Source organism: Canis lupus, chromosome 6 (genome assembly GCF_048164855.1).
Source record: "Canis lupus baileyi chromosome 6, mCanLup2.hap1, whole genome shotgun sequence".
In the NCBI taxonomy this organism is placed as follows: Eukaryota; Metazoa; Chordata; class Mammalia; order Carnivora; family Canidae; genus Canis; species Canis lupus.
The window spans coordinates 36,190,178-36,217,451 of NC_132843.1; the positions used below are offsets into that span (position 1 = coordinate 36,190,178).

Consider the following 27,274-nt stretch of genomic DNA (forward strand, 5'->3'; position numbering starts at 1 on the left):
AATTAAAAGATACTTACTTTGCATCAGCAGCCTGAGAATGTCACTGTACTGGTCAGGGAACTGGTAGAGAAGAAGGTAAGTCCAGTGCTTACAGAAAAGATTAAATGGCATCAAAATATCTTCATCTGGTTCGAGGCCCCAGGCAGTAAGTGCCAAATGAATGGACTCCAGAAGCCTGGTACGATCAGACAGAGGAGGTTTAGTGGTGTTTAACCATTGCTTAAGATCGAACTAAAAAGAAAAAGAAACAAGAAGCAGTTTTATTGACACTGGAAAATTAGCTGAAGTAGAGAAAACTATGTGCAAATTTAGTTTAAAAGTCAAATATCATCTAACATTTAGCTGTGTATAAAGACTGAAACTAAAATGTGTATCTACATACTTAAAAGAATCGACACAGGTCAACAGTTTATAGGTGTCAATAAGCCTCCAGCTCTGCTTCACCTTCTGGGATTACAGAGGCAGGGTTTTTTTTTTTCTCAGCTCCACATGCTTTTTGTAATGTATTTTTGGTTAAGCTTTCCCTACAAGGCAAGACTCAGAACTTTGTAGTTCTTCCCCACTGGTCTTGGTGCCAGAAATAAGCAGCCACTTTGGGGCACCTAGGTGGCTCAGTAGTTGAGCGTTTGCCTTTGGCTCAGGTTGTGATCCCGGGGCCCTGGGATCAAGTCTTGAATCAGGCTCCGCACAGGGAGTCTGCTTCTCCTTCTGCCTATGTCTCTGCCTCTTTCTGTGTGTCTCTCATGAATGAATAAACAAAATCTTAAAAAAAAAAAAAAAAGAAAGAAAGAAAGAAAGAAAAGAAAAGCAACCACTTTACGGGACTGTCTCCATCTGATACAGCCACATTTCTGAATCTGTGGCAGTAACCTATCTCAGCTAATAAAAATTCTGGGTGTTACTGATCCCCTTCTAGGATTTCCAACTCTATGTCCTGCCTCATGACAGACTGAGAGTAGTCTCTAGGCCCTAGAAAACGCCTAGGTTTTATGATTTATACATGTCAAAGAAATACAAGTGAAGGCAAAATCACTAAGGCTCTTCAATTCTCAAGTGGTTAAGTAAATTCATTGCCTGGGCCCTAGTTAATATTGTACTTGGGATGAGGACAAAGGCAATTTGCTTATATCTGGCTTATTCTAAATATGAGAGACTTTGATATATGATATCTCATTTATCAAACACATTTTTGGCATAAATTCAGGATATATTCAAAAGAATGACACACTCAATTATTATTATGAATATTTCAAAGCTGTACAGTTTCTAAAGAGGGCTTGGGAGGGAAGTCCTTGTTCTACTATGTGGAATAAGACTCCACTACACAACACAACCAATGCCATCAGAAGAAAAAGCTGCCAGATCAGGCTGCTTGAAGAGGATACAAAATGTGAAAAGTGTCTGCCAGAAAACAGAGCTTCAGGGGCCCTTTCATTTCTACGGAGTGGGAAATCACATTAGATTCTACACTTCTGTGTTGGCATCGGCACCGAATCACATTTCACCTTGGTCAGCAGCATGAAAATCATATCACTGTTGTCCTCACTTAGAAACTTCACCACTTTCTCATAGAGTTGAATGAATTCTGCAGGTGCAGCATTGGGAGTGAAGAAAGGAGACAGCAGAGAGCAGAGCCTTCTATTCTTCAGAATGGTCTCCAGCACTCTTTTGCACTCTGACTTAGTGCCGCTGATAAACACCTTGGAAGAATTAGAGAAAATGTCACCAAATTCTGCCCCCAACCACTTTTATGTAAGCAACCAAGTTTTAAGGGCATTAGTAGGACTTTTTCTAAATGAAAACATGAAACAGTCAAAAATATCTAAAATCAATACAGATAAATCTAACACTTCCAATGCAGGTGATATTAAAAACTCTGAATCTATCCATGAATTTGAGTTGGACAAGCCATAGTTTCTAAAACATTAAAATATTAGGATAATTTGAATCCAGAAAATTGCAAGGTACCTCCTATGATTACTAAGTATCCAAAGTGACTGCATTTTTGTCAAGAAAACAAAACCTCTAGGTTATAGATTTTATTGAGATGTGCTTTTAATACTTTGAAAAACTTAACTTTAATAATTAATATATAGTCAAGATAATTTCACCTTGTTTTAAATTGGTCTTAATGATAAAAGTACTGGATATAGGGATCCCTGGGTGGCGCAGCGGTTTAGCGCCTGCCTTTGGCCCAGGGCGCGATCCTGGAGACCCGGGATCGAATCCCACATCGGGCTCTCGGTGCATGGAGCCTGCTTCTCCCTCTGCCTATGTCTCTGCCTCTCTCTCTCTGTGACTATCATAAATAAATAAAAAAAATTAATAAAAAAAAAAGTACTGGATATAAGTATTTAAATAATTTCAGCACCAGGAAGGCTTTGATAAGCTGGATCATAGGCAGAAATAATAAAAAGCAAGACTGAGAAATTTGAATATATAAAAATTTTAAATTCTCTAAGGCAAAAAGTATGATAAAATTAAAGGAAAATGACAAAGTAGAAAAATCAATTTAGAAGACATTCTGGATAGTCTGAGGAGCTCTTCCAAAGCAATAAAAAAACAAATTCTGTAACAGAAAACGTGCAAAGGACAATAACCAGCAAGTCACAAAAATAATTAGGGTGCCTGGGTGGCTAAGTCCGTTAAGCATTTGCCTTAATCTCAGGTCATGATCTCAGGGTCCTGGGATTGAGCCCCACATTGGGCTCCCTGCTCAGCAGGGAATCTGCTCCTCCTTTTCCAGACCACTGCTTGTGCTGGCTTGCTCTCTCTTTCTCTCTTGCGCTCTCTCAATAAAATAAAAGCTTAAAAAAAAATTAAATGGCCAATAAACATATGAAAAGTCATGCAAATGAACAAGTGCTTAAAGAAATACAACTTCAAAAAAATAAAGAAATACAACTTAAAATAATAATAAAGTACACTTTCCCTATTATATTAGCAAGACTTAAAAGGAATAATCCTTCTTCACACTGGTTATGGTATGGAAAACAATAAATTCAAACCCTGCTATGATAGTGGAGACAGGTAAAAACTGCCCAGGAGGGCACAGTGACAATATACATCAAATGCTAGTCCATCTGACATAACAACCATACTTCTAGGAAATTATCCTTGAAAAAACAGTCCAATCAATTCACAGAGATGTGTAAGAATATTTATCTCAGGCTTACTGTAGCAAAACAAGCAAACTACCTGAACAGCCAGGTAGGGCACAGGCTCAATACATCACAATGTATCTGTACCAGGCAACACTATGAATTAAATACCATGAGATAAGTCTGTATTTATTAACACAGAATAATGTCTAAAAGTTGTGTATGAATGAAAATCAGCAGGCTACAAAATAGCACTTGCCCATTTTGGGGCATATATGCCTATCTCTATTTATATGTAGGAATGATATATCATTTCTACATATGTACACATATGCACTGATATACATACATACATGAGAAAAATGATAAAATATTAGCTATGAAAAATGATAATAAAATATTAGCTATGAAATCCCAGTATCTTCAGGAAGTTAGAATTACGAAGAATTTTTCTGCTTTCTACTTTTTATGTTGTCTGCATTGCTTATGATAAGCACGCATCAATTTTAAAATCAGGAAAAAAGGGCAGCCCGGGTGGTCAGTGGTTTAGCGCGGCCTTCAGCCCAGGGCCTGATCCTGAGGTCCCCGGATCAAGTCCCACATCGTGCTCCCTGCATGGAGCCTGCTTCTCCCTCTGCCTGTGTCTCTGCCACTCTCTCTATATATATCTCTCATGAATAAATAAATAAAACCTTAAAAAAAAAAAAAAAGTCAGGGAAAAAACTATTTAAAAAATCTATCTTACTAACTGCTCTGTATCTCCTTTTAAGTATCCAGTAAGAAGAAATCACCACACTGAAACTGGTTGAGAGCACATGGTTAGCATTTACACATTTTCCATCAAGTGGCTTTCCTTCCTTTAATGACATGTTTCATAAACATGCATGGATATACTGGCCTTGCCTTGTTAAATCTCCAAACATCGAACAGTAAGTCAAATAAATAAGTAAGTAAGTAAACAGGGATCAAGAACAGCAACTGGGAGGCGGCTGTGGGGAGGCGGGGGCAGCCCTGACTGTCAAGGCAGGAGACGTGGGATCCAGGCTCAGCTCCAGCACTGACCGGCTGTATTCTTTAGGCAAGTCATTTCATCTTTTAGAGACTAGTTTTCTCATCTTTCTTTTTTTTTTTTTTTTTATAAAGTTTTTTTTTTAATCTATTTATTTATGATAGTCACAGAGAGAGAGAGAGAGAGGCAGAGACACAGGCAGAGGGAGAAGCAGGCTCCATGCACTGGGAGCCCGATGTGGGATTCGATCCCAGGTCTCCAGGATCACAGCCCGGGCTGCAGGCGGCACTAAACCGCTGCGCCACCGAGGCTGCCCAGTTTTCTCATCTTTCAAACAAGAGTGGTATTGGGACACCTGGGTGGCTCAGGGGTTGAGCGTCTACCTTTGGCTCAGGCGTAATTCTGGAGTCCCAGGATCAAATCCCACATCGGACTCTCTGCATGGAGCCTGCTTCTTCCTCTGCCTATGTCTCTGCCTCTCTCTCATGAATAAATAAAATCTTTAAAAAATAAAACTTAATACAAGAGTGGTATCAATCACACAGAAGGGACTGTGAGTATGAACTGGAGAGTGTTTTGTAAACAATAAAGAGCTTCATGATGCTACAGTTAACCATACCAAAAGCATCTGAAAGAGTCTGCTGTCTCCCCAGAGACTTTCAAATATGAGTAACTTAACATCTCTTGTATGAGAAGCAAATTTCTATACCAACAATTTTAGTCACATCTTGAGAAGTCAACAATTCAAAGGGGCTTCTGACTTAAGAGTCTAAATCTGTAATGTCAATCTGAAAGCATAATGAGGATGCTGCAGAGACTCATTCTACATGAATAAGGCTAAAAACACAGAATTGCCTTACCTGTCCCAAGATCTCAATGCATGATGTAAAGAACTGCCTTGTGGGAGGATGACGCTGAGTCTCGTCACTGACATAATCCACAACAGTAAAGAAGAGGGTAATACCAACCTTCTGAACCCCAGGGGTAGGCTGCAACTTGTAGGCATTCACTAAGGCCCTGTGGGAAAATGCAGAGGAGACTATTGGTCTACAGTAAGAGAATCCAGACTCACAAGTAATTTCTCTGGTACTCTACACTTCAGAGCCCCATACAAATGTCACTTTAAAAATCTTCCATGGGGTAAGCTTCTTCCAACTTGACCCAATGACTTATTTTTAATACACAGAAATAAATGATTATATGTCTTCCTGTGGGGGCAGGGGGAGCAGGGGTGCTGGGGAAATCAGCTGTATTATTAACATTCTTACTCTTATCAAAATGTTTCATATTTGTATGTGATTCACAATTTATTCTTTCATTTTTGTGTATTCCTTGTATAATACATATTTGAAAAAATAAGAACCCTGATTTCTCTAAATTTTAAAATCTAAAACACTGAAAAAAGATTTTTGTATAGAATAAGATCCTAAAATAAAGATATCTCTTCTAAGTCTCACACTTTTTTGAATTCCTCTACTAGTAAAACAAACTTTAACTTCTTATTCACCTCATCTCCCTCTGCTTCCCAGGTCCCCCAATCCAACCTACAAAAGGACTCACAATGTCCTCCTCCATACCACCACTCCAATGTACTGGGGAATTAGTTGCTGGTGCTAAAATCTAGAGTCACCTTAAAGTCAAAGGCAGGGTCAACCTCTCTCCCAAGTCTTGCCCTGGTGGCTTTAGGGAGAAAGATGACTGTGCTAGAAAGATGACTGGGCCTAAGCTAGAAGCTCCAAAAGAAAAACCACAATGGCCAAATGCAAGCTGACAACTATACTTGAGAGCCCTACTTCCCCTGAGCAATTCCATTTCAAACTCTGCTCAATAATCTGAGTTGACAATGATGACTTTTTGGGTAAATGTAACTTTAATATAAAACTTAAGCACTAAAAAAAAAAAAAAAAAAAAAACTTAAGCACTAAATCTCTCCATGATTGAACTTCAATATGCTGTGTCATTTCAAAATTCAGGAGTCAGTAAACTTATTCTATCAAGGACCAGATAGTAAATATTTTATATTTTATGGGCCATAAGTTTTCACAATTCAATTCTGCTATCACAGCATAAAGCCATATACATTAAGTAAATAAATGGGCACGGCTGTGTTCCAATAAAACTTTATTTATAAAAATAGGTGGCAGGCTAGATTTGGTCTGATGGCTATCGTTTGGTGATCCCTGTACTAATTTAATTAGTGGGTGCCTGGGGGAGTGGTAGCATGTATGATTATTATCCATAATAACAAAATAGAACTTTAAATTATAATGTCCTCAAAACTTACGTAATCAAGTTTTCTGCATGAACAGCAGCTTCCACAACATTAAGTGATGGTGGTTTAGCAGCTTCAGCTTGCAACTGCTTCACTTCTTTTCGCAAAACATGAAGCTGCTGACTTATTGCTTCATTCTTATGCATACCTTCAAACTAAGAAGAATTAAAATGGTCAACAGACTTTTGTGTTCCTATTATGTTTCTAGAGCAAACATTTATTACAAATATACTGAGTATTTGATGAAGAATAACTACTACAATTAATATTATAACTCAAAATTCTCAGTTGAACGAGAGAGGGGTGGGAAAAAAGTGTCAAAAAATTATTCCAGAACCTCAGGCTTTTCATGAAGAATCAAACCTGAATTAGTTTATCGCTGGTTCAGTCTTTTTGTAAGATATGTTCTCTGTCACTTATGTTTTGACTCCCTGACTCTCATCAAAAACAGAATGTCTTCTACCACTGAGGTTTTCCTTGAAGGACACCAAGCATCCTCCTTTGTTGAGCCTCTTCAGAGCCCTGACCCCTCTTCTCCATTCTTGCCACTCAATAGCACACACAGCTCAACTCAAACATTAGGGCTGTGTGTCTCATGTGTGCCACACATACGAAGACCATGACACAGATGCTGTTAATAAAACACTTGCCATTCTCAAAGGAAGAAAGGATATACAATTATAAGACAAACAACAAAATAAGATGAGATACAGGAAGTGCACAAATCAGTTGAATGCCTATGAAAGAGCAGCTGACTGATTCAGCGGTCCCTGAAAGCTTATCTCTGATAAAAATTTTAATTCGTTCTTAGTAAAGATGTGGCAAAGGAGAATTTACTGAACTTAGAAAAAAAAAAGCAAAAGTAAATCATATTTCAATTTCAAAGATTAGCCTTTATTTAAGATTACATCTTTTCTATTTGAGAGGATTGTTAGTATCCCTTTTCTCTAATTAACTGATGGTGACCTATATGATAACTGCTTTGCACACTCTAATGTCCTTTTTTGGATGTGAGTAGTGCAGAGCATATCCTAGGCCTAAGCTACAACACAAAGACAGAACCAAAGTGGTAGTTGTGGAGGACAGGAGGACAGAGGGACAGGAAGCAGAAGCCCAGCCTGGCAGGGAGGTCAGGGATGAATAGCACAGAGCCGTCAGACTAGGAAGCAGGGTTCTGTCCTGGGGGAGTCCTTTGAAGAAGGCTAGGGAATCTGGACTTCTCAGCACAGCAGAGAATGATGAAGAGATCAGAACATTCAGAAGGCACAAACATTAAATCCTGTCTTCTCCTCAAGCAAAAGGGTCTTCATTTTCCTTTATAGGCACCTGCCCAAACCCAGTCTTCAGCCACCACTGTGATGATTACAGGTATCTTTTGTTTGTAAATACTTAATTTCCAAATTTATTTAACTGAGACCCTCCTGAATCCTGCCAGAGTTATTATCATAAATTCCAGACAAAAGGCTCCTGAAGGGCAATGGTCCTATTTACACAGCACCCCAGGACAGTACAGCTCTGATCAGTACATCAAGCACCTACTTTCATGATCGTGATAACACCTCTCTTCCATAAAACTCACTAATCTTATCTTAAAAAGCTTTATAAAACTTCTTATTTAAAGAAGAAAATATGCTATTAGTCTGAATCAAAAGGCATGAAAGTGAATATCCAAGAACGTGTAATGTTAACAATTATTTTAGTTTTTACTACTGGAGAAATGAAAGGTAAAATAATTATATTATTTAATATAATTAAAATAATATTTGTACTGACATAATGAGTCAGTACAAATATTAAATTTCCAATCTTTCAAATAAAAGACTAATGTTTAATAGCCTAAAACATGATCAGGAGCATGTGCAGTCAGTTTTGTGCCTACAATGTCAACAACTATGGCCAGACTGGGTCTTTGAGGGTCCTAGCTCTTGGCTGGCCTGGAGAGAAGGCAGCCAAACTGGGAGGAAAAGAAAGAATCCAAGGGGAGGAAGGAAGACAGTAAGGACGAAGCAAGTGGAAAGACAATGGATAAGAGAGAAAGACAGAGGGGCCATGGACTGGGAAATGCAGAGACAAGCCTAAGTACCTGGAGCTTTGGAGCTGCCACCCCACACTGCAGAAACTGCTAATGCTCAAGAGTTAGGTGAAGTGATATTCTCACCAAAGACACCTCAAAATTACCATTATTTCCCAGTCCACTTGTTTTTTGCTCATTGTTCCCAGCCCTATTGAGAGTTTTCTTTGCTCACTAGGATGGAAGAGGGGCTGACTGCCTGGCAGCTCACAATCACCAGAAGCTACAGACAACACAACAAAGCAGCATGCTGGAAGCCCCTCCAGTTGGGTCATGTCAAGTAGACACAGAGATGAAGGAGTTGGCCAGAGCACATAGCTGTTACAATACTATGAAGCCCTCAGTGGGTCTTTTCCATCTTTTACTTCTAGGATCAAGCAAATTTTTCACATGATAATAAATCAATCCGGGGTCTGGCAAACATGCCCCACAATACCAAAGTCCAACAAAAGGAACCCTATTATAAATCACCCCATTTCCTCAGGGAATATCACTGAATTATTAGAAGCTTCTGTTGGGAGAGACGACCGCAGAAGCCGCACGTCTCACTTCCCATAAAATATATTTGTCTTTTGTATATCCCAAACAAGCCATACATAGTTCAAACATCTGCAGATGGCTGGAAATTTCCAGGGCTTTCCCTCACAGAAAAATTCTATTAAGCAAGAAAATACTGTCATGATATAATTTGAAATCTTTTTATAAATGAGTCATTTAAAATATGCATTTTAATCTTAAAATTTATATGAAAATATAAAGTCATTCCCCTTGAAGTTGATTTTAAAAATTAATCTAATCCACGAATTCTCTAATCATTGAAAAGGAAAGTGATCCTGTTAAACCAACTCAGAGAGAGAAAATGGTAGACCCGTTAATTTAACTGAGATTTGAGGGTCATGATCAGTTTACTCAAAATCATACACTAGCCTTAAAATTTGGAGCAGAAACAAAAGGAAACTCAGAGCTGAAACAGCTAGAAGCAAATGGCTTCATTTCCCAATACTGAGTGCGAAAGCATGGGCCTTGAACTTAAATAGACATGGGCTTGAATTTCAAATGAGCCACTTACTAGCTGTGTGACTCTGGCAAGTCTTTGAGACTCTCTGAACCTATTTTCTCACCCCCATTTTGTGACGATTAAGTGAGACCATGTAAGCAGTGTCACCAACATATTACCAGGGATATGAGAGTAGCCCAGCAAGTGATAAAAAGAGCTCTGAACAGAGCTGGGAAGTAATGTAGTATGATCATCTTTATCACTCCCCAGGATGGAATGGCTAGGACACATCTGTGTTATAGTAAATAGTGAAGCAGTGTGGTGCATAAATGGAGATTCTGTATGGAAAGCATAAAGTTGGCCAGTTGAGCAACAAATTGGTCTAAAGTAAATACAATCAGGATGACTGCTATTTTCTAGTAGGAAAAAGTTCCAACTTCCAGCCAAATAATACCTACAAAATTCCTGAAGGAAGTTAAAATCAGGGAGCTTACTAGTGAAGAGTATAAATCTGTAGTTGTTCATTCATTCAAATACCTCAGTTCTATGGCACTGACCGTGTGAGCCACTGACAACAGAAACATGAGTAAGACAAGGGCCTGGCCGTCGTGTGACTCAAAATCCAGGTAACAGGGAGAGAGGTGATCCTACTGCAAAACAAGCTGTAACCTAACCTAATGAGTGACCAGGTGGTTTTCAAGGTCTCGTTCAGGGGTGTGAAAGGGCACCTACTATGTGCCAGGAGCCATGCTAGATGGTACAGGAAGATGACTACTAAGAACAGGAATTCTACTCCTGAGGAGTTCACAGACTGGCAGGAAGGACAGCAGGTGATCGCAACAGCATTTATGCACGAGACGCTAGAGGAGGAGGGACTACCTCAATCTGACCAGAGGGGCTGAGAAAGACCTCAAGAGGTGCTGCCTGAACCAAGAATGGAAGGATGAGAGGAAGGAGCTCACAAATAGGTGTGGGGTAAGTAACAGCACATGCCTCAGAGAGAAGGCAGAAAAGTGCATGGCATGTTTAGAGAATGGAAAAAGCCCGAGTGGCTAGAAAATAATGTTTAGGGATCATCAAAGGGTAAATGATGCCACTAGAAACTGATCAAGAAGAGATTATGGCGGGGGGGTGGGGACAAAAGTCCTATTCCTTTTAAATACTGGAAAGCCGGATGCTGGTTGTTAGCCTTGTGTTTAAAAAGATGAATGGTGGCAGAATGGGAAACAAACTGGACAGTGTGAGAATCTATAGACAGGAAGTCTTACGTAATGGTTCAGGGGAGAAGTGATGTGGGGCTAACAGGGAGCAATGGCAATGGGAACGAGGAGAAATAAATAAATGTAAAGTCATGTCAAAAGCAGAAGCAGTAGGACTGGGAAAGTAACCAGATAGGAAGTATGAGGTGGGGAGAGAATACTTATGCTTAGTTAGGTCCTCAGTTCCTGGTACAGGAAAGAGAGGTCTGGAGGGTAAAGGTGGGATCACTTTGGGACCTGTGGGGTTTGGGAATACTCTACGGACATTCACAGAATGTTATATAAGCGGGTGGAAATCTACATCTGGAACTCAGAGAATTCTGGACTAGAGAAAAGAGAACAGGAGTCCTCAACATATGGCCCCCTTTGGGGGTCACGGATTACTCAGAATCTAACTCTCCAGAAAAAAAAATATCCGTATACTCTCAGGAGCTTCACTGACCCACTAAAGACCACTCACACACTCATTCTAGATTATGAACTCCAACACAAATAGTAGACAAAAGCAGCTAATGTCACAATGGAGGGGGTCAGGGGAAGTACCAAGCACAACCAGCAATCTAAGGTTGAGCTGACGAAGTGGAATCCTGGAGAGAAACTGTTAGTTTAGTGGCTAGTGATTTAAAGGGACAAGAAGAGACCTCATGACGTTCAGCATTGCCAGATGATAGGAAAATGTTAAACAGGATCAAAACTATTGGATATAGCCATGAAGTGGTCCCTGGACACATGTATACAGAGGAGCATTCTTATACATACAATTCTATGTATAAGAATGACAACCTACCTTCTGTATGAGATAAGCTTTCCCACTAGCAGTTTCTTGATGAGTCATAAGTAATCAGAACTCACCTTCCCTACCCCAACACCACAACCAAAGTCATCCATTTGTGTAGGAGATAGCTTTAGACTCAAGTACACCCTCTGCCCAAAACTCAGAGCAAACCTAATTGACTTGCATTGATTACACAATGCCCCGACTTCATGACAGCTAGAGTTTCAACCTTCGTCTACCTTGCTCTTAGCTATCATTGAGTAGCCAAAAAAATTCTTTGTCTTCAATTCCTGAAGTATCAACCAACAAGTATTGCCTAGGATAGCGTTAATTAGCAATTTCTACATAGCTTTCTAAAGATATCTTAAATCAGACTACAAAAGCTGCTCACTCTCTTCATATTTTTAATTCTCCTGGCAAATCTGCATCACCAGCAAAATAATGGCTGAAGTAGATAACTGTTGTCGATATCAATACTTCTAGGAGCCATCAGTAGGGATTCCCAAGTGTCTAGATCTTCCCAAATGGAACTGAAAGGCAGAGCACTGGGCAATCTAGTAAGGCCAGCAGAAAATTAGAGTGTGCTTTAAGAAAGTTGGATATTTCTAATGAGATTATGACCAAAAAAACACAGCTATTTTTTCAAATTCTTTAGGGTTCTATAAAATCTTTACCCACCACCCCTTTCTTTTTTTTTTCTTGCTTTCTTCAAGCAACCTTAGCATCTACCAATTTTTCTTTTGAGAAAAGAAAGCATAAATATTTGTTGTGTTGTGTGTAAAAATAAAATCTAAGCCATACTCATTTTAATTCTTCTCGTAAATCATCTGCTTTCCAATATCCCTTTTATCAAAGTCAAAATTAAAAGGATTTTAGGAAAGGTATACCTTTCTATTTCAGAATCAACAAAAGTATAAAAAGTAATCTGAGAGGGAGACAAACCATGAGAGATTTTTAACTATGAGAAACTGAGGGTCACTGGAGGGGAGGTGGGGGGGATAGGGTAACTGTGTGATGGGCATTAAGAAGGAAGGGCACGTGATGTGATGAGCACTGGGTGTTATATGCAGCTGATGAATGACTGAACTCTCCATCTGAAACTAATGACGGACTAAAATTTCAATTCAAGGGTTCAGACAAATCAAAACTATTTCTGAAAAGGAAAAGAGCCAAGTCACTGGTAGGCTGGACCTAAACCTTCCAAGTCGACCTGGTGGTATTTTCCACCATAAGACCCCGAGAATTAACAGGTCAGCCAAAGAGACCTGTTCTTTGGCTGGAGCAGCAAATATTCACAACTCTTCAGAAAGCAAGCTTCACAAACAAAGCTGGTTGAGCTGGAACTTTTGGTACTCACTTCACTCAGCTACAAAACTGCATCCTAGGAGAATTCCCTTCTCTGTATAGAATTAACTTGGCAAAGAGATGTAATTCCAAAATATGGAAAAATACCATTATTTGTGAAGGCACAGATTGGAAGTAAGACACCCTTTTTAATTAGAACTGGATACATTTCAGCTCTTTTCACACCAGCTCAAACTCCATCCAAAATTGGCAGACTTGTCTTCCAGCACTATCACGTTAGCAAGTGATCCTTCTTAAAATGCTCCTACCTAGTCTTACCACAGTATTAGTAACCATGGGAAGAATTACACTGAAAGAAAATTAACTTTATAAAGCACTTGGCCAAAGACAGTGTTTAGGAGTCTCACATCCCAGATCAAATTCTTAACTTTAGATGTATACAAATATTTTGTCAGAACAAATTTTAAAGGTAATGAAAAATACAAGTATAAAAGTTACTTCAAAGAAGACATTTCAGAGAAAACAGGCTCCCAAGGAGACTGCTGAGGAAAACATCAGAACTGTTCAAATGTGGACGAGCACAAAAAGAAATTTCTGAAAGACAATCGACAGTCAGTAAAATAAAGTTTCCTCATTTCTGAAAGCTATCAAAAAAAAAAAAAAAGAGGAGCTATATTTGTGCAAATGTAGTCAGGTAACAGGCAGCCTATCTCTGAGCGTTATCTTGGTTCCCAGCTCTGGGGACCCTGAAGTCCCTCACAGAAGGATGAAGGGCAGTGAGTAAGGAGCTGGTGCTCAGCAGCCACACTATCCAGGCCTTCCTGGTCCTGCCATTCAGAGGCTGTGTCATTTTGGGTGTGTCACTTAACTTCTCTGTGCCTTTATTTCCTGAAGATAACAAGAATACCCATCTCAAAGAGTTGTTGGGAGGATGAAATAAGTTCTGCAGAGTGCTTAGACAGTAGTGGCCAAAGCTAAGCTGCACCCTGAAGTCCTTATGATGTCACAGACCCACCTGAAACCCGTTTTTCCAACTCAAGAAAGTGACTCTAAGAGGTGGCTGAATTCCTAATCTTACAGCTCTCCTTTTGCCTGTTGGCAAGCTCCGCCCAACTAACCTGCTTTCCACACAGCCCTCCATCCTCCACGTTGTCTTCAGTGGCTCCCCACTGGCCGCAGCACACTGCTGGAGCTTCCAAGTGATCTCTTTTCCAATGTGAATCCCAATATAAATTCAGCCAGAAACCACCTGGAGGAGACTGACCTAGCCACTGCCCCCTACATGCTACCCAGAGGACTCCATTCCCACAGTCCTTCCCAGTGACTCCAAACAGTCATCATCAAAGTCTTCTAAGGATCAGTGTGAGCCCCTCTCTCTAAGGATCTTTCTCAGTGGTAATACTTTTCTTTGAACTTCTGTCTTGTAGGACACATCAACACATATGGAAATACATGATTAGCTCTATGTGGGTCTTCACTGCCCTCAAAACCATTAAACATTTTGGGACATGAATCATGTGCTATGAACCTCTTGCCATCTCGCTCAACAATACGCCAATATTACAGACTCAAGTAAAAACTCCCTGAATCATGAAGAAGCTTCAACAATCTTACCTGAACTGTGACAACTGCTGGCCCTTGGCATTTCTTACCGCTGCTGCCTCTACACTCCAAATGCAATGTGGTCTGTTCTTCTCTGTTAACATACTGTTTGGGCATTGTGTCCAACAGCTCACTATCCAGGGCAACCTGCTGAGATTCTCGAAGAGCTGCAGTTCTGGAAAACATCATCAGGAAGTAGAAAAAAGCTTAAGAAAGGTTTTATGGTAAGTGATAAAGGCTTCCAGTTACCATACAGCCTACACCAGAGAGCAATAAGACCTAGCATTCTATAGGAAAAAAAGACCAAATGTGTGTGCCTGCAGTTACCCAAATTCTCTCTTTTCCTTAATAAGAAAAGAAGGAAAAGTGGGACAACTTTTTAGCCAGGAACAAAGCTTCATTTAGAATCTGTATTAAATTAACAATATTTTTTACACAGACCTTAAATATACAAGAGCAAATGAGAATCTCATCCTGACTCAAGCATTCTAAAGGGGTACCTTACTGGTAAGCACCAGTGATTTCTTAGGTATTAGGAACTCAAACTGAACTGTCAAAGATGGAGGAAGCTAACTTTTTACATGTGTGTCAATACTGCTATGTTACTGCACAGGCACGTGTGTGTGCACATGCGCGTGCACGTGCTGGTGGGGGTGGAGGTACACATGGCATGTGCATGCAGGTGGATACACACACACACACACACACACACATACACACACACTTAATGCCGGACCAAAACTAGCTAAGGATACAGAAGCCAGTAAGAGATCAATTCCCATGGTCTTTGCAAAGGTAAGAATCTTTACTTTATAAAAAGGACTCATTCCACACACGCATCTTCTCACAGGACAGCAAAGCTAGATCAAAACCTTCAAGAGTTGATCATTCTGTATCTACTTTAACTCCGAGTACTAAATGACTTTCCCACACTCTGATAAAGTGCCTATGGCAAATCTGTTAAAGAATATGAAGAGTTAGGGAGCAAAGCAGTGACAAAAGAAAGTAAATCTCACTGCATATACCCTTTTAACAACACCTTTCCAGTATGGCAAAGTCTCCTCAGGAGAAGCTTAAGAAACACTTGGCTGGCACTGCTGACAATCTGAAATGCCACCACAGGAAATGTAAAATTTATTGTCCATGTAAGCACCCCATAACTTCAATGTGAAATTAAGAGACTTGTCACAACTTGGTTAGCTGAGGTAAATAACTGGGCCAGCCTGGTCCAATATTACTCATTGAGAGGCACCTGAGCAAGCCCTTCTAGGTACTATATCATTCAAGCTGTCACAGCAGTGAGCACAGAGGCAGGGCCCTGGAGGTCTCCCATGATCTTACCTGGCCTGCTGCTGCAACAGATTCAGGTCCATGTGCACCAGCTGGGTGGCGTCCTTCTGACTCAGGAGCACGGCTGAGGAAATAACTGGCACAGGAGGCCTCACTGGGTGCAGATCAAGGGGGGGCTGGGGAGCCTCATGCTTCCGCAAGTTACTTAAAACCCTTTCTTTAGCTGAAAAAAATTAAGCCACACTTACTGAATAATGGCTACTACCAGGTAGTAACATACTAAGTAGGTGCAGAGCCTTGGCCTGTTACCTTCAAGGAGAATGCTGAAGACCTACAGAATAGTTATGCAAACCAGAGGCCAAAAGAATAAAATCACTATCTTCTGTTACTTGCAAGTTTTGAAGGAGCCCCCACAGGGCTACTAATAGTCTACCAGGAGCTAGCAGCTCACAAGCACATAGTATGATTAAACAGAATTCCTATCCTCAAAATAGCCTTAATGATAGTTAAAGTGCTAAAGTTTGTGCTCTTAAATTATTACTGTACACAGTCTTGCATGACATGCTAAAGTGGCGGGATTTGCTACTAGTGTAAAGGAGATCTAGTGAACAGCTCTAAGCATGCCTGAGAAAGACGGTAGCTATCTCCAGCTATCACTACAATGGATTGGGGGAAGGGGCAGATAATGCCATTAACAGTTTAATGCAATCATCCAAACTTCATAGGAAGACTGGGGAGGATGGATGTTAAGAAATAGGGCGGAGTGAAAAAATCTTAAATTAGGACAAAGTTTGAACAGGAGGGCTGAGACTAGTAGAGTTAAAGTGAACGAAGACATGGGCACAAACTCCTACAGAATTCCTGTTATGTAGTTATATCATCATGCGTTCATTTGTTCACTTATTCATTCACTCAATAAATAGAGTCCAAATAAAAAATCAGGTGCCATATAAGAAAGCAAAGGCAAATCTGTCCATCTAACTTTGTTCTAGATTGCATGTAGTCCCATACTGGTGAGTCCAATTTCAATGTTTATATTTCTATACCTAGTACAGAGCTGACCACACACAGGTACCAATATATTCCTATCTTCCCACCCTCTCTCTGTGTACTGCACTAGACACATACCACAGCAGGTGGGGGCTCAGAAACATAAGAAAAATGTTGCCACAGACCTGATTCTTCTCAAAAGTAAGATAACAGGGGATAGGAGAGGTCAAGGAAATTTCAAGCCAGTAAGTCAAGTCAACAAATACTTAAGAGATTACTATGAGTTTCCAGCTTCATTCCAGATGTAGCAGTCCATTTTCTATTCTTAAGGAAAATTAAAGAAAATTTAAGAGCCAGGATTACTTGGCATAAAAAGACCTGTATTGTTTGCACCCAAAACAGATGGAATTTAACATTCCAAACAGGTCAAGGAAGGGATCGTCCTGTATAGCCAGGGTTTTTCCACTAGAACAGCCATTCTTTGCACAAAATGTAACAAAGTTGGATATTCATCACTGGAAAAGACTCCTGGTTTTGTTCAAGTTTCTCTCAAGCAACATTTTAGGCCATGACTCTAAAGCTACTGCCTGAACTGCCTGCCCCCAACTTCTTTTACAGAAAAAGTAAGTATCTTGTTTAAGCAATGATTGTTTTGGAGCTGTCTCTCACTCACAGCCAAACCTAACCCTAAGTTGTAGACAAGTTAACAACCAACTCCTAAAAAGCAATTTTATCACTAGAGGGATACACAATCTATAAACCTTAACCCCCAATGGCTTGAGTTCAATCATTCACTCACTCATTCATTCACTTGAGGGGGCCGATGTTCATGTAGCTCACCCAATGAAGGATCAGTGACGTCCAGCTGCACCGATGAACTGCAGGGTGGAGAATGGGATTCAAGTGTGGCCTGTGTCCACAGACCAACAGTTTCCTGGAACTCATAACGTATGCGCTCCATGTTCAAATACTCCATCCACAGATCCTAGAATTGCACCATGGGACATTCACTTTCACAGACAAATCATGTATTCACATATAAAACTATATATTTAACTAAAAAGTAAACCAGTAAGGTTTAGCACAAGACAGTCTATATCAAGTTCTCCAGCATTAGGATGGATCATGTTTAAACTGGACGCTAACAGGGGTTACCTGGGTGGCTCAGTCAGTTAGGCGTCTGACTCCTGGTTTCGGCTCAGGTCATGATCTCAGAGTTATGAGATCGAGCCCCATGTTAGGCTCCATGCTCACTCAGTGGGGACTCCGCTTAAATGTTTTCTCCCTCTGCCCCTCCCCCCCACTCTTGCACTTTGCACTCTCTCTTGCAAACAAATCTTTAAATATATATGCATGTATGTTTATATATTAATTATATATATAAAATGGACAGTAACAATATCTTAGCAGACATTTGATTATGTACCAAAATCAGAAAACATAATTTTAACAACCCTACCAACTGTGTATTTATAAATTATATACACACAGTATTGATAAGACATAAGTAAAAACCAGAAACTTTAAAGAGAGAAGTAACAAATATAGTGAAAAATCACTGAATCTTGATTAGATCAAGCCCTTGGTTCCAGTACCACTGTACAGGAAATACAAGGGATAGAGAAACATTAAACCACACTACAAAGATACAATCTGGAAAATCCAGACTGTGGGGAAAGTCTATGAACAAACTATCCAGTTTCTTCAATAAGCAAACTGCTAGGGGAAAAAGGAATAAGGGGAGGGCCAGTATATTAAACAGACTTATGAGGACTATCAAGGAATCACAAAATGAGGATCCTGACTCAAACTATAAAAATGAAGATAAAACTTCTATGACATTTCTGAAGTAACTGGAAATTGGGATACTACTTAGATATTTGATATTCAGAAACTGCTGTTAATATTTTATAGATGTAAATGCTATTAGGTTAAAATACTTTTTTAACCTTCATGTTTTGAAATCTTCAGGTGTCAAATGCTTTCTAGGATTAGTTCGGAGATAGCATGGGTGAAAGGAGTGGATGGGCCATAGATAAAATTAGACACCTGGTACTCAGCAGAGGGAGGAGGGCATGTGTGCTGCACTCTTCCATTTTTCTGTATGATCAAATTTTTTATTATGAAAGGTGAAATAAATAATAGATAAAATGAGAAAAAAACTGAAGTTTTAATATTCTCTTCCTACACTCCAATGAACAGTCTTGCATATTTTGAATGTCTACTTCACTTTGGTGATCAATACATATTAGAATGGGAGACTGTCTTTAATGAAAAGAAATGCCAGCTCTCCATGAACACTAAAAACTCTATCAAATAGTAGTAATGAGTGATCAGATAAAGACTGTCATTTTGTGGACAAAATTTTTTTTCCTGATTTAAAGTTTAAAGAATTCTTCTAAATCAACAGATGTCCCTGGTTTCTCAATGAGCAAACTGCTATGAAGTCCTAAATTGTTACTTCCAAACTATGGCACAAGGCATTCCAGACTCAGAGGAGAAACCCCCAAGTCCTCTTGGGCACAGGCCTGAATCCTAGAAGCACCAAACAACTGTTGGAGGTGCTATACCAGTCCCCCTACTGTATATACACGTCTCCTTTAAGTGGGATCACTAATGTCACCTTGTCTGCCTTCATGCCAAGTAACTGCTGACAGAGACTAACAATTAAGAATACTAAGAATTAACAAGAGCCAAGCAGAGATATCTCAGAAACCAAAAAAGAACAAGTATAACTGAACTACAGATCAAAAAGTGGAGCTATAAAATCAAATGGCAAACACAGACAAAAAAAAGAAAAAAAAAAGAAAAAGAAAGAAAGAAAGCTAGCTAGCTAGCTATTAATTCTGTAGGTACTGGGGAATCAAGGTAAATATCAGAGAACCAAGAAGCTATGATTAAGTTTTAAAAATACTGACCCGACATCTACTACATGCAAATTCTTAGCTAAGGCCATGGCATGTAGAGGATAAAGAAGAGAGATGAACACAGAATGGACTCAAAGGACTTTGGGACACCATGACTTCCTATTTATTTTTCCTATTTCTCTGGCCCTATATTCTCAGGCTTGTTTCTCTATGCCCTAAATGTCATTATTTCTTAGGGCTCCAGCTTCACTTGGTCCTCTTCTCAATCTAAATGCTCTACTACTGTTAAACCCACATTTCTTACACTGCCCCATTCCTGAATTCTAGGCCTGTACATCCCCTCCCCACCAAATCCTTGATAGAGCACTGTCCTTGAAGTCCCTCTGGCACTTCCTCTTCCAGTACTTTGGATCTTTGTCAACAGTATCTCTAGCTGCCCAAGCCAGAAATTTGGGTGTCCTTGTAATCTAATCAATCCTATTACTATATCAATCCCCCCATGTATCTAATCTAAAAATCCTCCTGATCTTACGGATTCTTTTTCAACATATTTTAAGTTCCTCCATTTATCTAATCCCTCAGCCCATTTCATGGGCTCTTGAAACAAACACTTCAAAACAAAATCGAAATTCTTTAGAAAGGCATATATGGCCCTTAGAAATCTGACCCCTCTTTACCTGCCTGGCATCACCTGCCCTCCTCAGAGGCTACACCCCAAATGCACCTCTTGAACATGCCTGTGACCCCATTTCCGTATCAGTAAGTGGTTTTAACATTAGACTGACTATAACCTATTTGATTACGTTCAAAAATACTAAAAGCAACATTGCTGTAGTATCACCTGCTGATTCTGCATCACTTTTGCTAGCCTGTGAATATCGTAATGCTTTGGTAGAGAAGGGATATAGGTATCTCCTTTTTGAAAATTCTCATCTTCTAGCCACAATATATACACATTGAAGAGCCTGAAAAAAAAACAAACATAATTACATAAAATCCAAAAGGATGTGCAGACAAATGAAGTTTCTTACATCTCTAGGAAAACTGTCACTACTACATAAAAGTAAAAAGCACAGAATAAAGAAAATGCTTTCAACCACCACACAGTCCCAAGAAGCTCATGGGCCAGCAGCAGATCCCAGAAGGTCACAAATCCTTCAAATATGATGCAATAATCGCTACAATGAGGCTGTGAGGAAAGAGCTAGGTGAACTCTATTATTAAAGTGAGGGTAAATACAACACAAACAAAAAAATCACTGGAGAAGGTGATTTTAACCCAGTCCTGGGATCTGAACTTGGGACTTTTTCCTTCCTGGGCAATCCAGTCACAGTGAGCCTCAGCAGTTGGAAAAGTTTAACATCCAAATAAACACATTTTCTGTCTTTCAGAGAAAACATTTAAAGCCATCTTAAACTTTCACAACAGAAGAAGCTGCCAGCTTTAGGTTCAGGGACGCTCTCCAGCTTCAAGAAATCACAAACACAACTCGAAGCATGTGTGCACCTTGTTCCCATTAAGAAGGTATAAAACAAAGCTTGGCTAAAAAAAGAAGGAAAAAAAAATCTCCATTTTCCAGGAAAAACTTTTTTAAAAATTTGATGATGTTTCCTTTGTTTCTTCAAGGAACACAGTCCATTCAGCTAAGATCCCTGGTATTTCAAGCAGCTGTGTGCAGAGGAGTCTGTGGTACCTAAGTTGCTGGGTGGTGCCTGGGGGGTGGCATGGCTTGGCTTTGCTCAGTAACGTGGAAAACCACCTCTTACCTCTGAGACAGCCTGTGTAGGAAGAGAGCAGGGACAGGACTCTGAGGCTCTCAACACAGAAGGGGCCGGTGCCGAGCTCTCTCCCAGTCTCTGATTCAGTTAGATGGCTAGTTTACCAACATGCCAACAGAAGAGGCATTTAAGAGAGGCAGAAGGGCACATCAAACTTTCTTGGCTGATCTAAATGTTCAAAGATTAAGCCTGCCCACTGTTTAAGCCTAGCTAAAAAATAAGTTTTCCTTCAAGCAAGCAAGATAAGGGGAGAAATCATTTCAGAGGCTGAAAGATGACCCAGAGGGCATTTGGGTCAAGCAAGCCTGAAGCCTCAGTGCTGGATCAAAACTCTGGGTTTCCTCACCAAGACATTTTGTATTCAGGGCTAATTGTTAGAAGCCATTTTTATTAAGTCTTATTTAGACTAATACCTAGTTTATAGCAAGTTTAAACGTAAGGTAAAGGAATAGTGTGAAAGGGACCAAATTTACTTCAGAGTTCTTAACCTTTGGGGGGGGTGGATACACATTTTGTGCCTGATTTTAGAAGTGGTTTTGGGTGATTATGAGATTGTACCTTACCCCAGGTAAATTCCAAGAGGTGTATGGACTTCCCTTAAAGAATCTTGCCTTGCTCACGAATTTCCTTTAGAGAAGTGTCCTAGCAGTCTTTACTAGATGTTAACCAGCTATCATCGATTGTTTTGGTTTCTGTTATTACATAGAGCAAGAGAAAAGGACATCAGCCCTCTGGTTTCAGACCTTCCATTCAGACTCCAGGCAGCTGACAGCTATATCCAAACTGCCCGTTCCCTTCTCATGAGGAACACAGAAAAGAAGTATTTTAAGATGCAGACCTAGCCCAAATCACTCTCTGTATTCCATCTAACAGGGCAGAGAGAATGACATCTGGCAGTCTGTAGCCCAAAACAATGGCTCCAGCACAGTACCCGGTGCTGTGAAAGACAGTATATGTGGCTAAAAAACCATAGCCCACCTCACGAGCTCTGTGTGCAGTTCTGGTGAAGTCAGATAGCCAGGGGTGCCAGCCTGGCTGCCAGGCGGCCCTTCACTGCCCTCTGCTGGAACGCGGAGGGCTTTGCTCGCAGCATGGTGGAAGTCAGCCACTGCTGTCAGGCGTCTCTTCATTTCTTTCAACAAACTGATATGAGCAGGGCTTTGAAAAAACCTTCTTCCAATACAACCATCAATGGGTAACCTTAAAAAGTACAAGCAGAGATCACAAGATCAACACAAGGTGCTCTTTCTGGATGGCACTAAACTGCAATCAATTAAGGAGTCAATGGCTATAAATATACCACACTAAATCAATACCTGTTACTTCTACCTCAGTGGTTAGTATGAGGCTCCAACAAGATGGTGTGTTTGAAAGCAGTTTTAAAAAGAATGAAAAGCTACACAAATTTCAGATATTATTACCACTTAGCAGTATAGAATAAAGACAGTTTCTGCTCTAGAAGAACTTGCAATGTGGTAGAAAACAGAAAGCCCAGGGACCAATATCTGTATGTTCTGCAGGACTGAATTAAGGGAGTAGGGTGAGCCAGGAACAGGGCTGGAGCCTGAGAACATGGTTGATAACAGTGGACAGTTCTGGCTGGTCAGGGTCCCTTCATTCCCAGGGGAAATACCAGACACCCCCAACCACAGCCCACCAGCTGCCAGGCACAGCCTGGCCTCTGTCCACACCTGCACTGCCCATCACAAATCCACGTGGCTGACCCCCATGACAGTCACACGAGCAGCCTGCTTGGGGCAGTTTCTCTTCCCTTTGCAGCTCCAGGCACCCTAGACTACAACTTGCCTGGCACCAGGTGCTCTCTTCACCCTGTTGGGTACAGAGAGAGCTGCCACAAGATACTCTAAACTCAAAAACTGTCCAGTTTAATAAATGTAAAACAGGGAAATTCCTAGGCAGAGGCTGAAGAGTGGTTCTAACTCAAAGGCCACAGTGTGAGGACACAGAGCATCAGAGCAGTGCAAACTGATGAACAGGTTCACAGACACTTACAATACCTGGTACCATACCCGTATTGTGGTCCTGGGCGGTGAAGATACAGAAGGAAGAACTTCTGCCAAATGAGAGGCAGAAGAGGGTGATCAGAAGGTGTGACAAGGGCCTGGTGGGCCCAACGATAAATCAGCAGCCTCTGGAGGGATGGGATGATGGGGAGCTTCAGCTGGGCCTGGGCTTTCTATAAAAGAGGAGGGGCTTTGAGCAACCATGACATGGTCACAGTTCCAAACAATCTGCTCTTTCTAAATGATCCAAATGAAACACTGAACATTTTGTTTTCAATTCAGTAAGAAAAAAAATCCTATCACTTTATTTTTCCAACCCACTATCTAACACGTTAACTTCCTTGGTAGCAAGGGGGCAGTCTTTCTGTCAAAACATTTCACAGACCCCCCCAGATTGGAATGTGTCCTACATGTTTTATCTCATTGCCATGCCTTCCCAGAAAGGGAGCATAAATGCCACAGTGCAAGGGAGCAAAGTGATAGGAAAACCAAAAGTCAATTTTACTGTCAAACATTATCAATCTCTTGAACATTTAGACTGAAAAGGACTTTCAAGAATGATAAAGTCCTTAACAGGGACTGAAACCCAAGAGACAAGACTCTATTATGAGACCCTAAACTAGGTCTTTCATTCCAGTCTTTTTCCTCACTTTAGTGAGCCTAAAGATCAGCTAGGGAGTTTTTAAAATAAATTCCTGGTCCCACTCTAGACTTAGAAGCTTAGAATTTCAAAAGCTGGGGTCCACGAATCTGATTTTTAACAAGCTCTCCAGGGGACTGATGCACATGACACCCACTGGCAATTGTTTTAAAACAAGGGCAATACCATCCAGCCATGCATGAACACAGACTTCAGTCATTTATGTGACCTCTTTATGCTAAATAAAGCTTGGAAAGGAAGTATGCACTTCAATTATACAGTTTTAAGCACTGGTTTGGATATTGTACTTTCCAAACATTTACAACAATAGAAAATGCAGAAGTTCCCAAGATTTTAGATGAATCCATCAGTAAACCCACTCAATGCAGAACTGCTATGTGCACCTTCAGAGCTTGGTCAGGGGTAAAAGCAGAGTTTATAACCAGTTCCCCTTCTACAACTCTTCGGAGCTGGGAGTCTTCTTCAAAGATGGACTCCATGTTCAGTACTGTCCAGGCGAACCAGACCTACAAGGATGGCAGGTAAGAGTGAGAGGAATGAGTAGCTCACTCAGCTGAAATACATCCCGGTAGTCTACAAATTCGCATCTCTTCGACCAGATATCTCAATCAACAACTATTTATAGCTTCCACAATTAACAGAGTTCTTACATCTATCACTGTTCCTGTCACAGATATAAATTTAGATAAAACAAATCATTGAAAAATGCTAAATTCCTTCAGAAATGCCACTTCAGTACAAGAAGATACTCGTTCACACAATTATTTATTGGGCAGGTTCCATATGCACGAGAGTCAGGAAAGAGGGTCAGATATAAGTTCTGGCCTCAAGAAGTTTTCTAACTCTTCAAGGAGATGAGACTAATATAGAAGTAACTACAATGTGAAGTGAGAGGAGTCAGGAGTCAAGTGCAACATGAAGCTGGTGGAAGGAGGGCAGGGCCACAGAGGTGGGAAGACAGAAATGGCTCTGCATGGAGAATGGGGGCGAAGGCATGCCTGGCAGGAAGAGTTTCAGCTGGATCATGAAAGGAGAAAGGAAGAGCAGGAGGCAAGACTGATGGGAGGGTGAAGGATGTCCCTACTGGTGTAAGTGACAAATCGGGGACATAATGTGACGCACAAGTCGGACAGGAGGTTAACAATGAAGAAGTGGCTGCTGCTAATGGTGATCAGAGCAGCCAACACTGAATACGTGCCTCGTAGCTGGACTAGCATGGGTCTGGGTATGTTACAGGCAGGTGTGATCATTATTACACAGAGGAGGAAACTGAGGATATAGAGGTGAGCAAGCTGTCCAAGGCTCAGGGCTAACAGAGCAGATTGAACCAGTGGTCTGGCTCCAGCATCTGCTCTTAACTACGCTGCTGGGCAGGCCCTGCAGTCAGCCAAACCAGGCCTGACCATGAGCTGTTGGATCCTGAGCCAGCCATTTAGTCCCACAAAACCTCAGTTAACTTCTCTGTGAAACAGCAACAGCACCTTCTCTACAGAGGGCCACGGGGAGGATTAGATAGTAGGTGCTACATGAACGCTACTTAAAGCCAGCAGCACTATATCAGCAAAGATGGTAACACCATTAAAAGTTCCCAAAGATGACCAATCTTTGGCTGCAGGGGCTTTCCTACCTGAGTGGGTGTGGCCAAGCCCTCCACGAAGGAAGGAGTGATGTTGCCAGCCACAATCCAGCTCACCAAAGAAGAGAGCAGACTCCGGTCACAGTGGTAACCCAAAGCATTCTACACAGGGGACACGGTGTGCAGCAGAGAGAAGAGGCTTTAAAAAAACCTTATCAAGAATATCAGCAATTATCTTCCCACGATGGTAGGTTCTGGTAAGACATGGATTTCACTAGTCCCCCCCAGCAATGATAGTCACAGGCAGCATGTTACAGCCAAATGCAGTGAGCAAGGATCCTCCTCGGGGATCCTTCCCTTTGGCTTCCCTGGAGTCTACACTGGCAGGACTATGGTTCCTAAGATTAGGCCCCATCAAGACCAATCTTGTCAATGATTGAAAGACAAATTCTCTAACAGATTTACCTTATGTTGCTGGTAGAGCAACTTCTGCACACAGTCTTCCTGCATCAGCTGAAAAGCTGTTTTACACAAGTGGTCCATAAGGAAGAGGATGGGTTGTTCTCGGTACCAAAGATGCTGGCTTATTAGAGCCTGAACCCAGAACTCTAACACAGCAACGGGACCCACTTCGTTGGGCTGAGTGCTTATGGATATGTGAGCCTATGGAGAAAGGGCTCCAGTGATGTGGAGGTAAGAGTTAGTCTCCCATTCTTAAAACACCAGCAAAACAACTACAAGCACTACAAGCACACATCTGCTGACATTTTTGGCCAAAAGCACTGCGGTGAGTGCTCTGAAATGACCAACACTCAGACGTGCTACCACCAGCATGCTTGACTGGGAAGGTGAGCAAGGGTGAATTCAGGGGCTTCCTCAGGGTCTGACCTGGATCATGCTGTTGAGAAGCTTCACGTTGTCCCCATGGCTGGCTCCTGTCAGGTGCTGCGCCACCTTGTGGGTGACCTGCTGTGTGACCCCCTGAGGGACACCACTGTCCAAGTGTAGGAACAAGAGGAGGTGTGACAGAAACCTGCCAAGGACACAGGACAATCAATACCCGACCTTCTAATCAGAAGTCAGTAAAATATTCAGGGGCTGATGACTTATGAGGAAACAGAAAACAAAGCTCTATTCAGGGATTTCAATAAATCTTCAAGAAGTCAGAAAAATGAAGTTTTCAAATTTAAGGTGGGTTAAAAGGAATCTTCTCTACAGCTATATCCAAGACACACCAACACATACACAAGTCAAAGAGTGACAGCCCAAGTGCCCCTTTATCTCTCCTCACTCCCCCCAAAGCAGATGGCTAGAAAACCATCCCATAATCCTATATTGGGTGTTGACTTGTGTGAACAAGGTAGTGTAAGGGGCCCTGTGGGACGCGGGGGTAGGGTCCCACCACAGTCAGTCAGGACGTGCCCTCAGCTCCCTGGGTGTACCGGCTTCCTCCTCCCATCTCCCTCCTCCTCTGGGTTTTCAGCCTGAAGCACTCCCCCACACCTAACTGGGCAATGTCCTCCTCATTCTCCACATCTCACCTATAATGCCCTTTGCCCAGAGGACACCTCCTGACCCTTCCCTGCCAAATAAAATACACCCAACACATTAAATGTCTCCCAATCCTGCACTCAAACGCCCCCTTGCCCAGCCACCCACTGCCTCCTACCCCACCCCCCTCCAAGTTGTGACAACCA

General features: G+C 41.2%; 1 protein-coding gene across 1 annotated transcript in view; it reads right to left on the reverse strand.

Moving 5' to 3' along the window:
- EPG5 (ectopic P-granules 5 autophagy tethering factor) overlaps positions 1 to 27,274 on the reverse strand; it is a 101,024-nt gene that overhangs the window by 28,174 nt on the left and 45,576 nt on the right. The window contains exons 18-31 of the mRNA XM_072829457.1: positions 26,466 to 26,610; positions 26,043 to 26,240; positions 25,629 to 25,739; positions 24,385 to 24,507; positions 23,347 to 23,513; positions 22,295 to 22,516; positions 20,380 to 20,503; positions 17,512 to 17,656; positions 15,733 to 15,904; positions 14,404 to 14,566; positions 6,395 to 6,537; positions 4,971 to 5,127; positions 1,506 to 1,700; positions 18 to 231 (exon numbers count right to left, since the gene is read on the reverse strand). Coding sequence (XP_072685558.1) covers positions 18 to 231; positions 1,506 to 1,700; positions 4,971 to 5,127; positions 6,395 to 6,537; positions 14,404 to 14,566; positions 15,733 to 15,904; positions 17,512 to 17,656; positions 20,380 to 20,503; positions 22,295 to 22,516; positions 23,347 to 23,513; positions 24,385 to 24,507; positions 25,629 to 25,739; positions 26,043 to 26,240; positions 26,466 to 26,610 — 2,279 coding nt within the window. The remainder of the gene's footprint in view (positions 1 to 17; positions 232 to 1,505; positions 1,701 to 4,970; positions 5,128 to 6,394; positions 6,538 to 14,403; positions 14,567 to 15,732; positions 15,905 to 17,511; positions 17,657 to 20,379; positions 20,504 to 22,294; positions 22,517 to 23,346; positions 23,514 to 24,384; positions 24,508 to 25,628; positions 25,740 to 26,042; positions 26,241 to 26,465; positions 26,611 to 27,274) is intronic.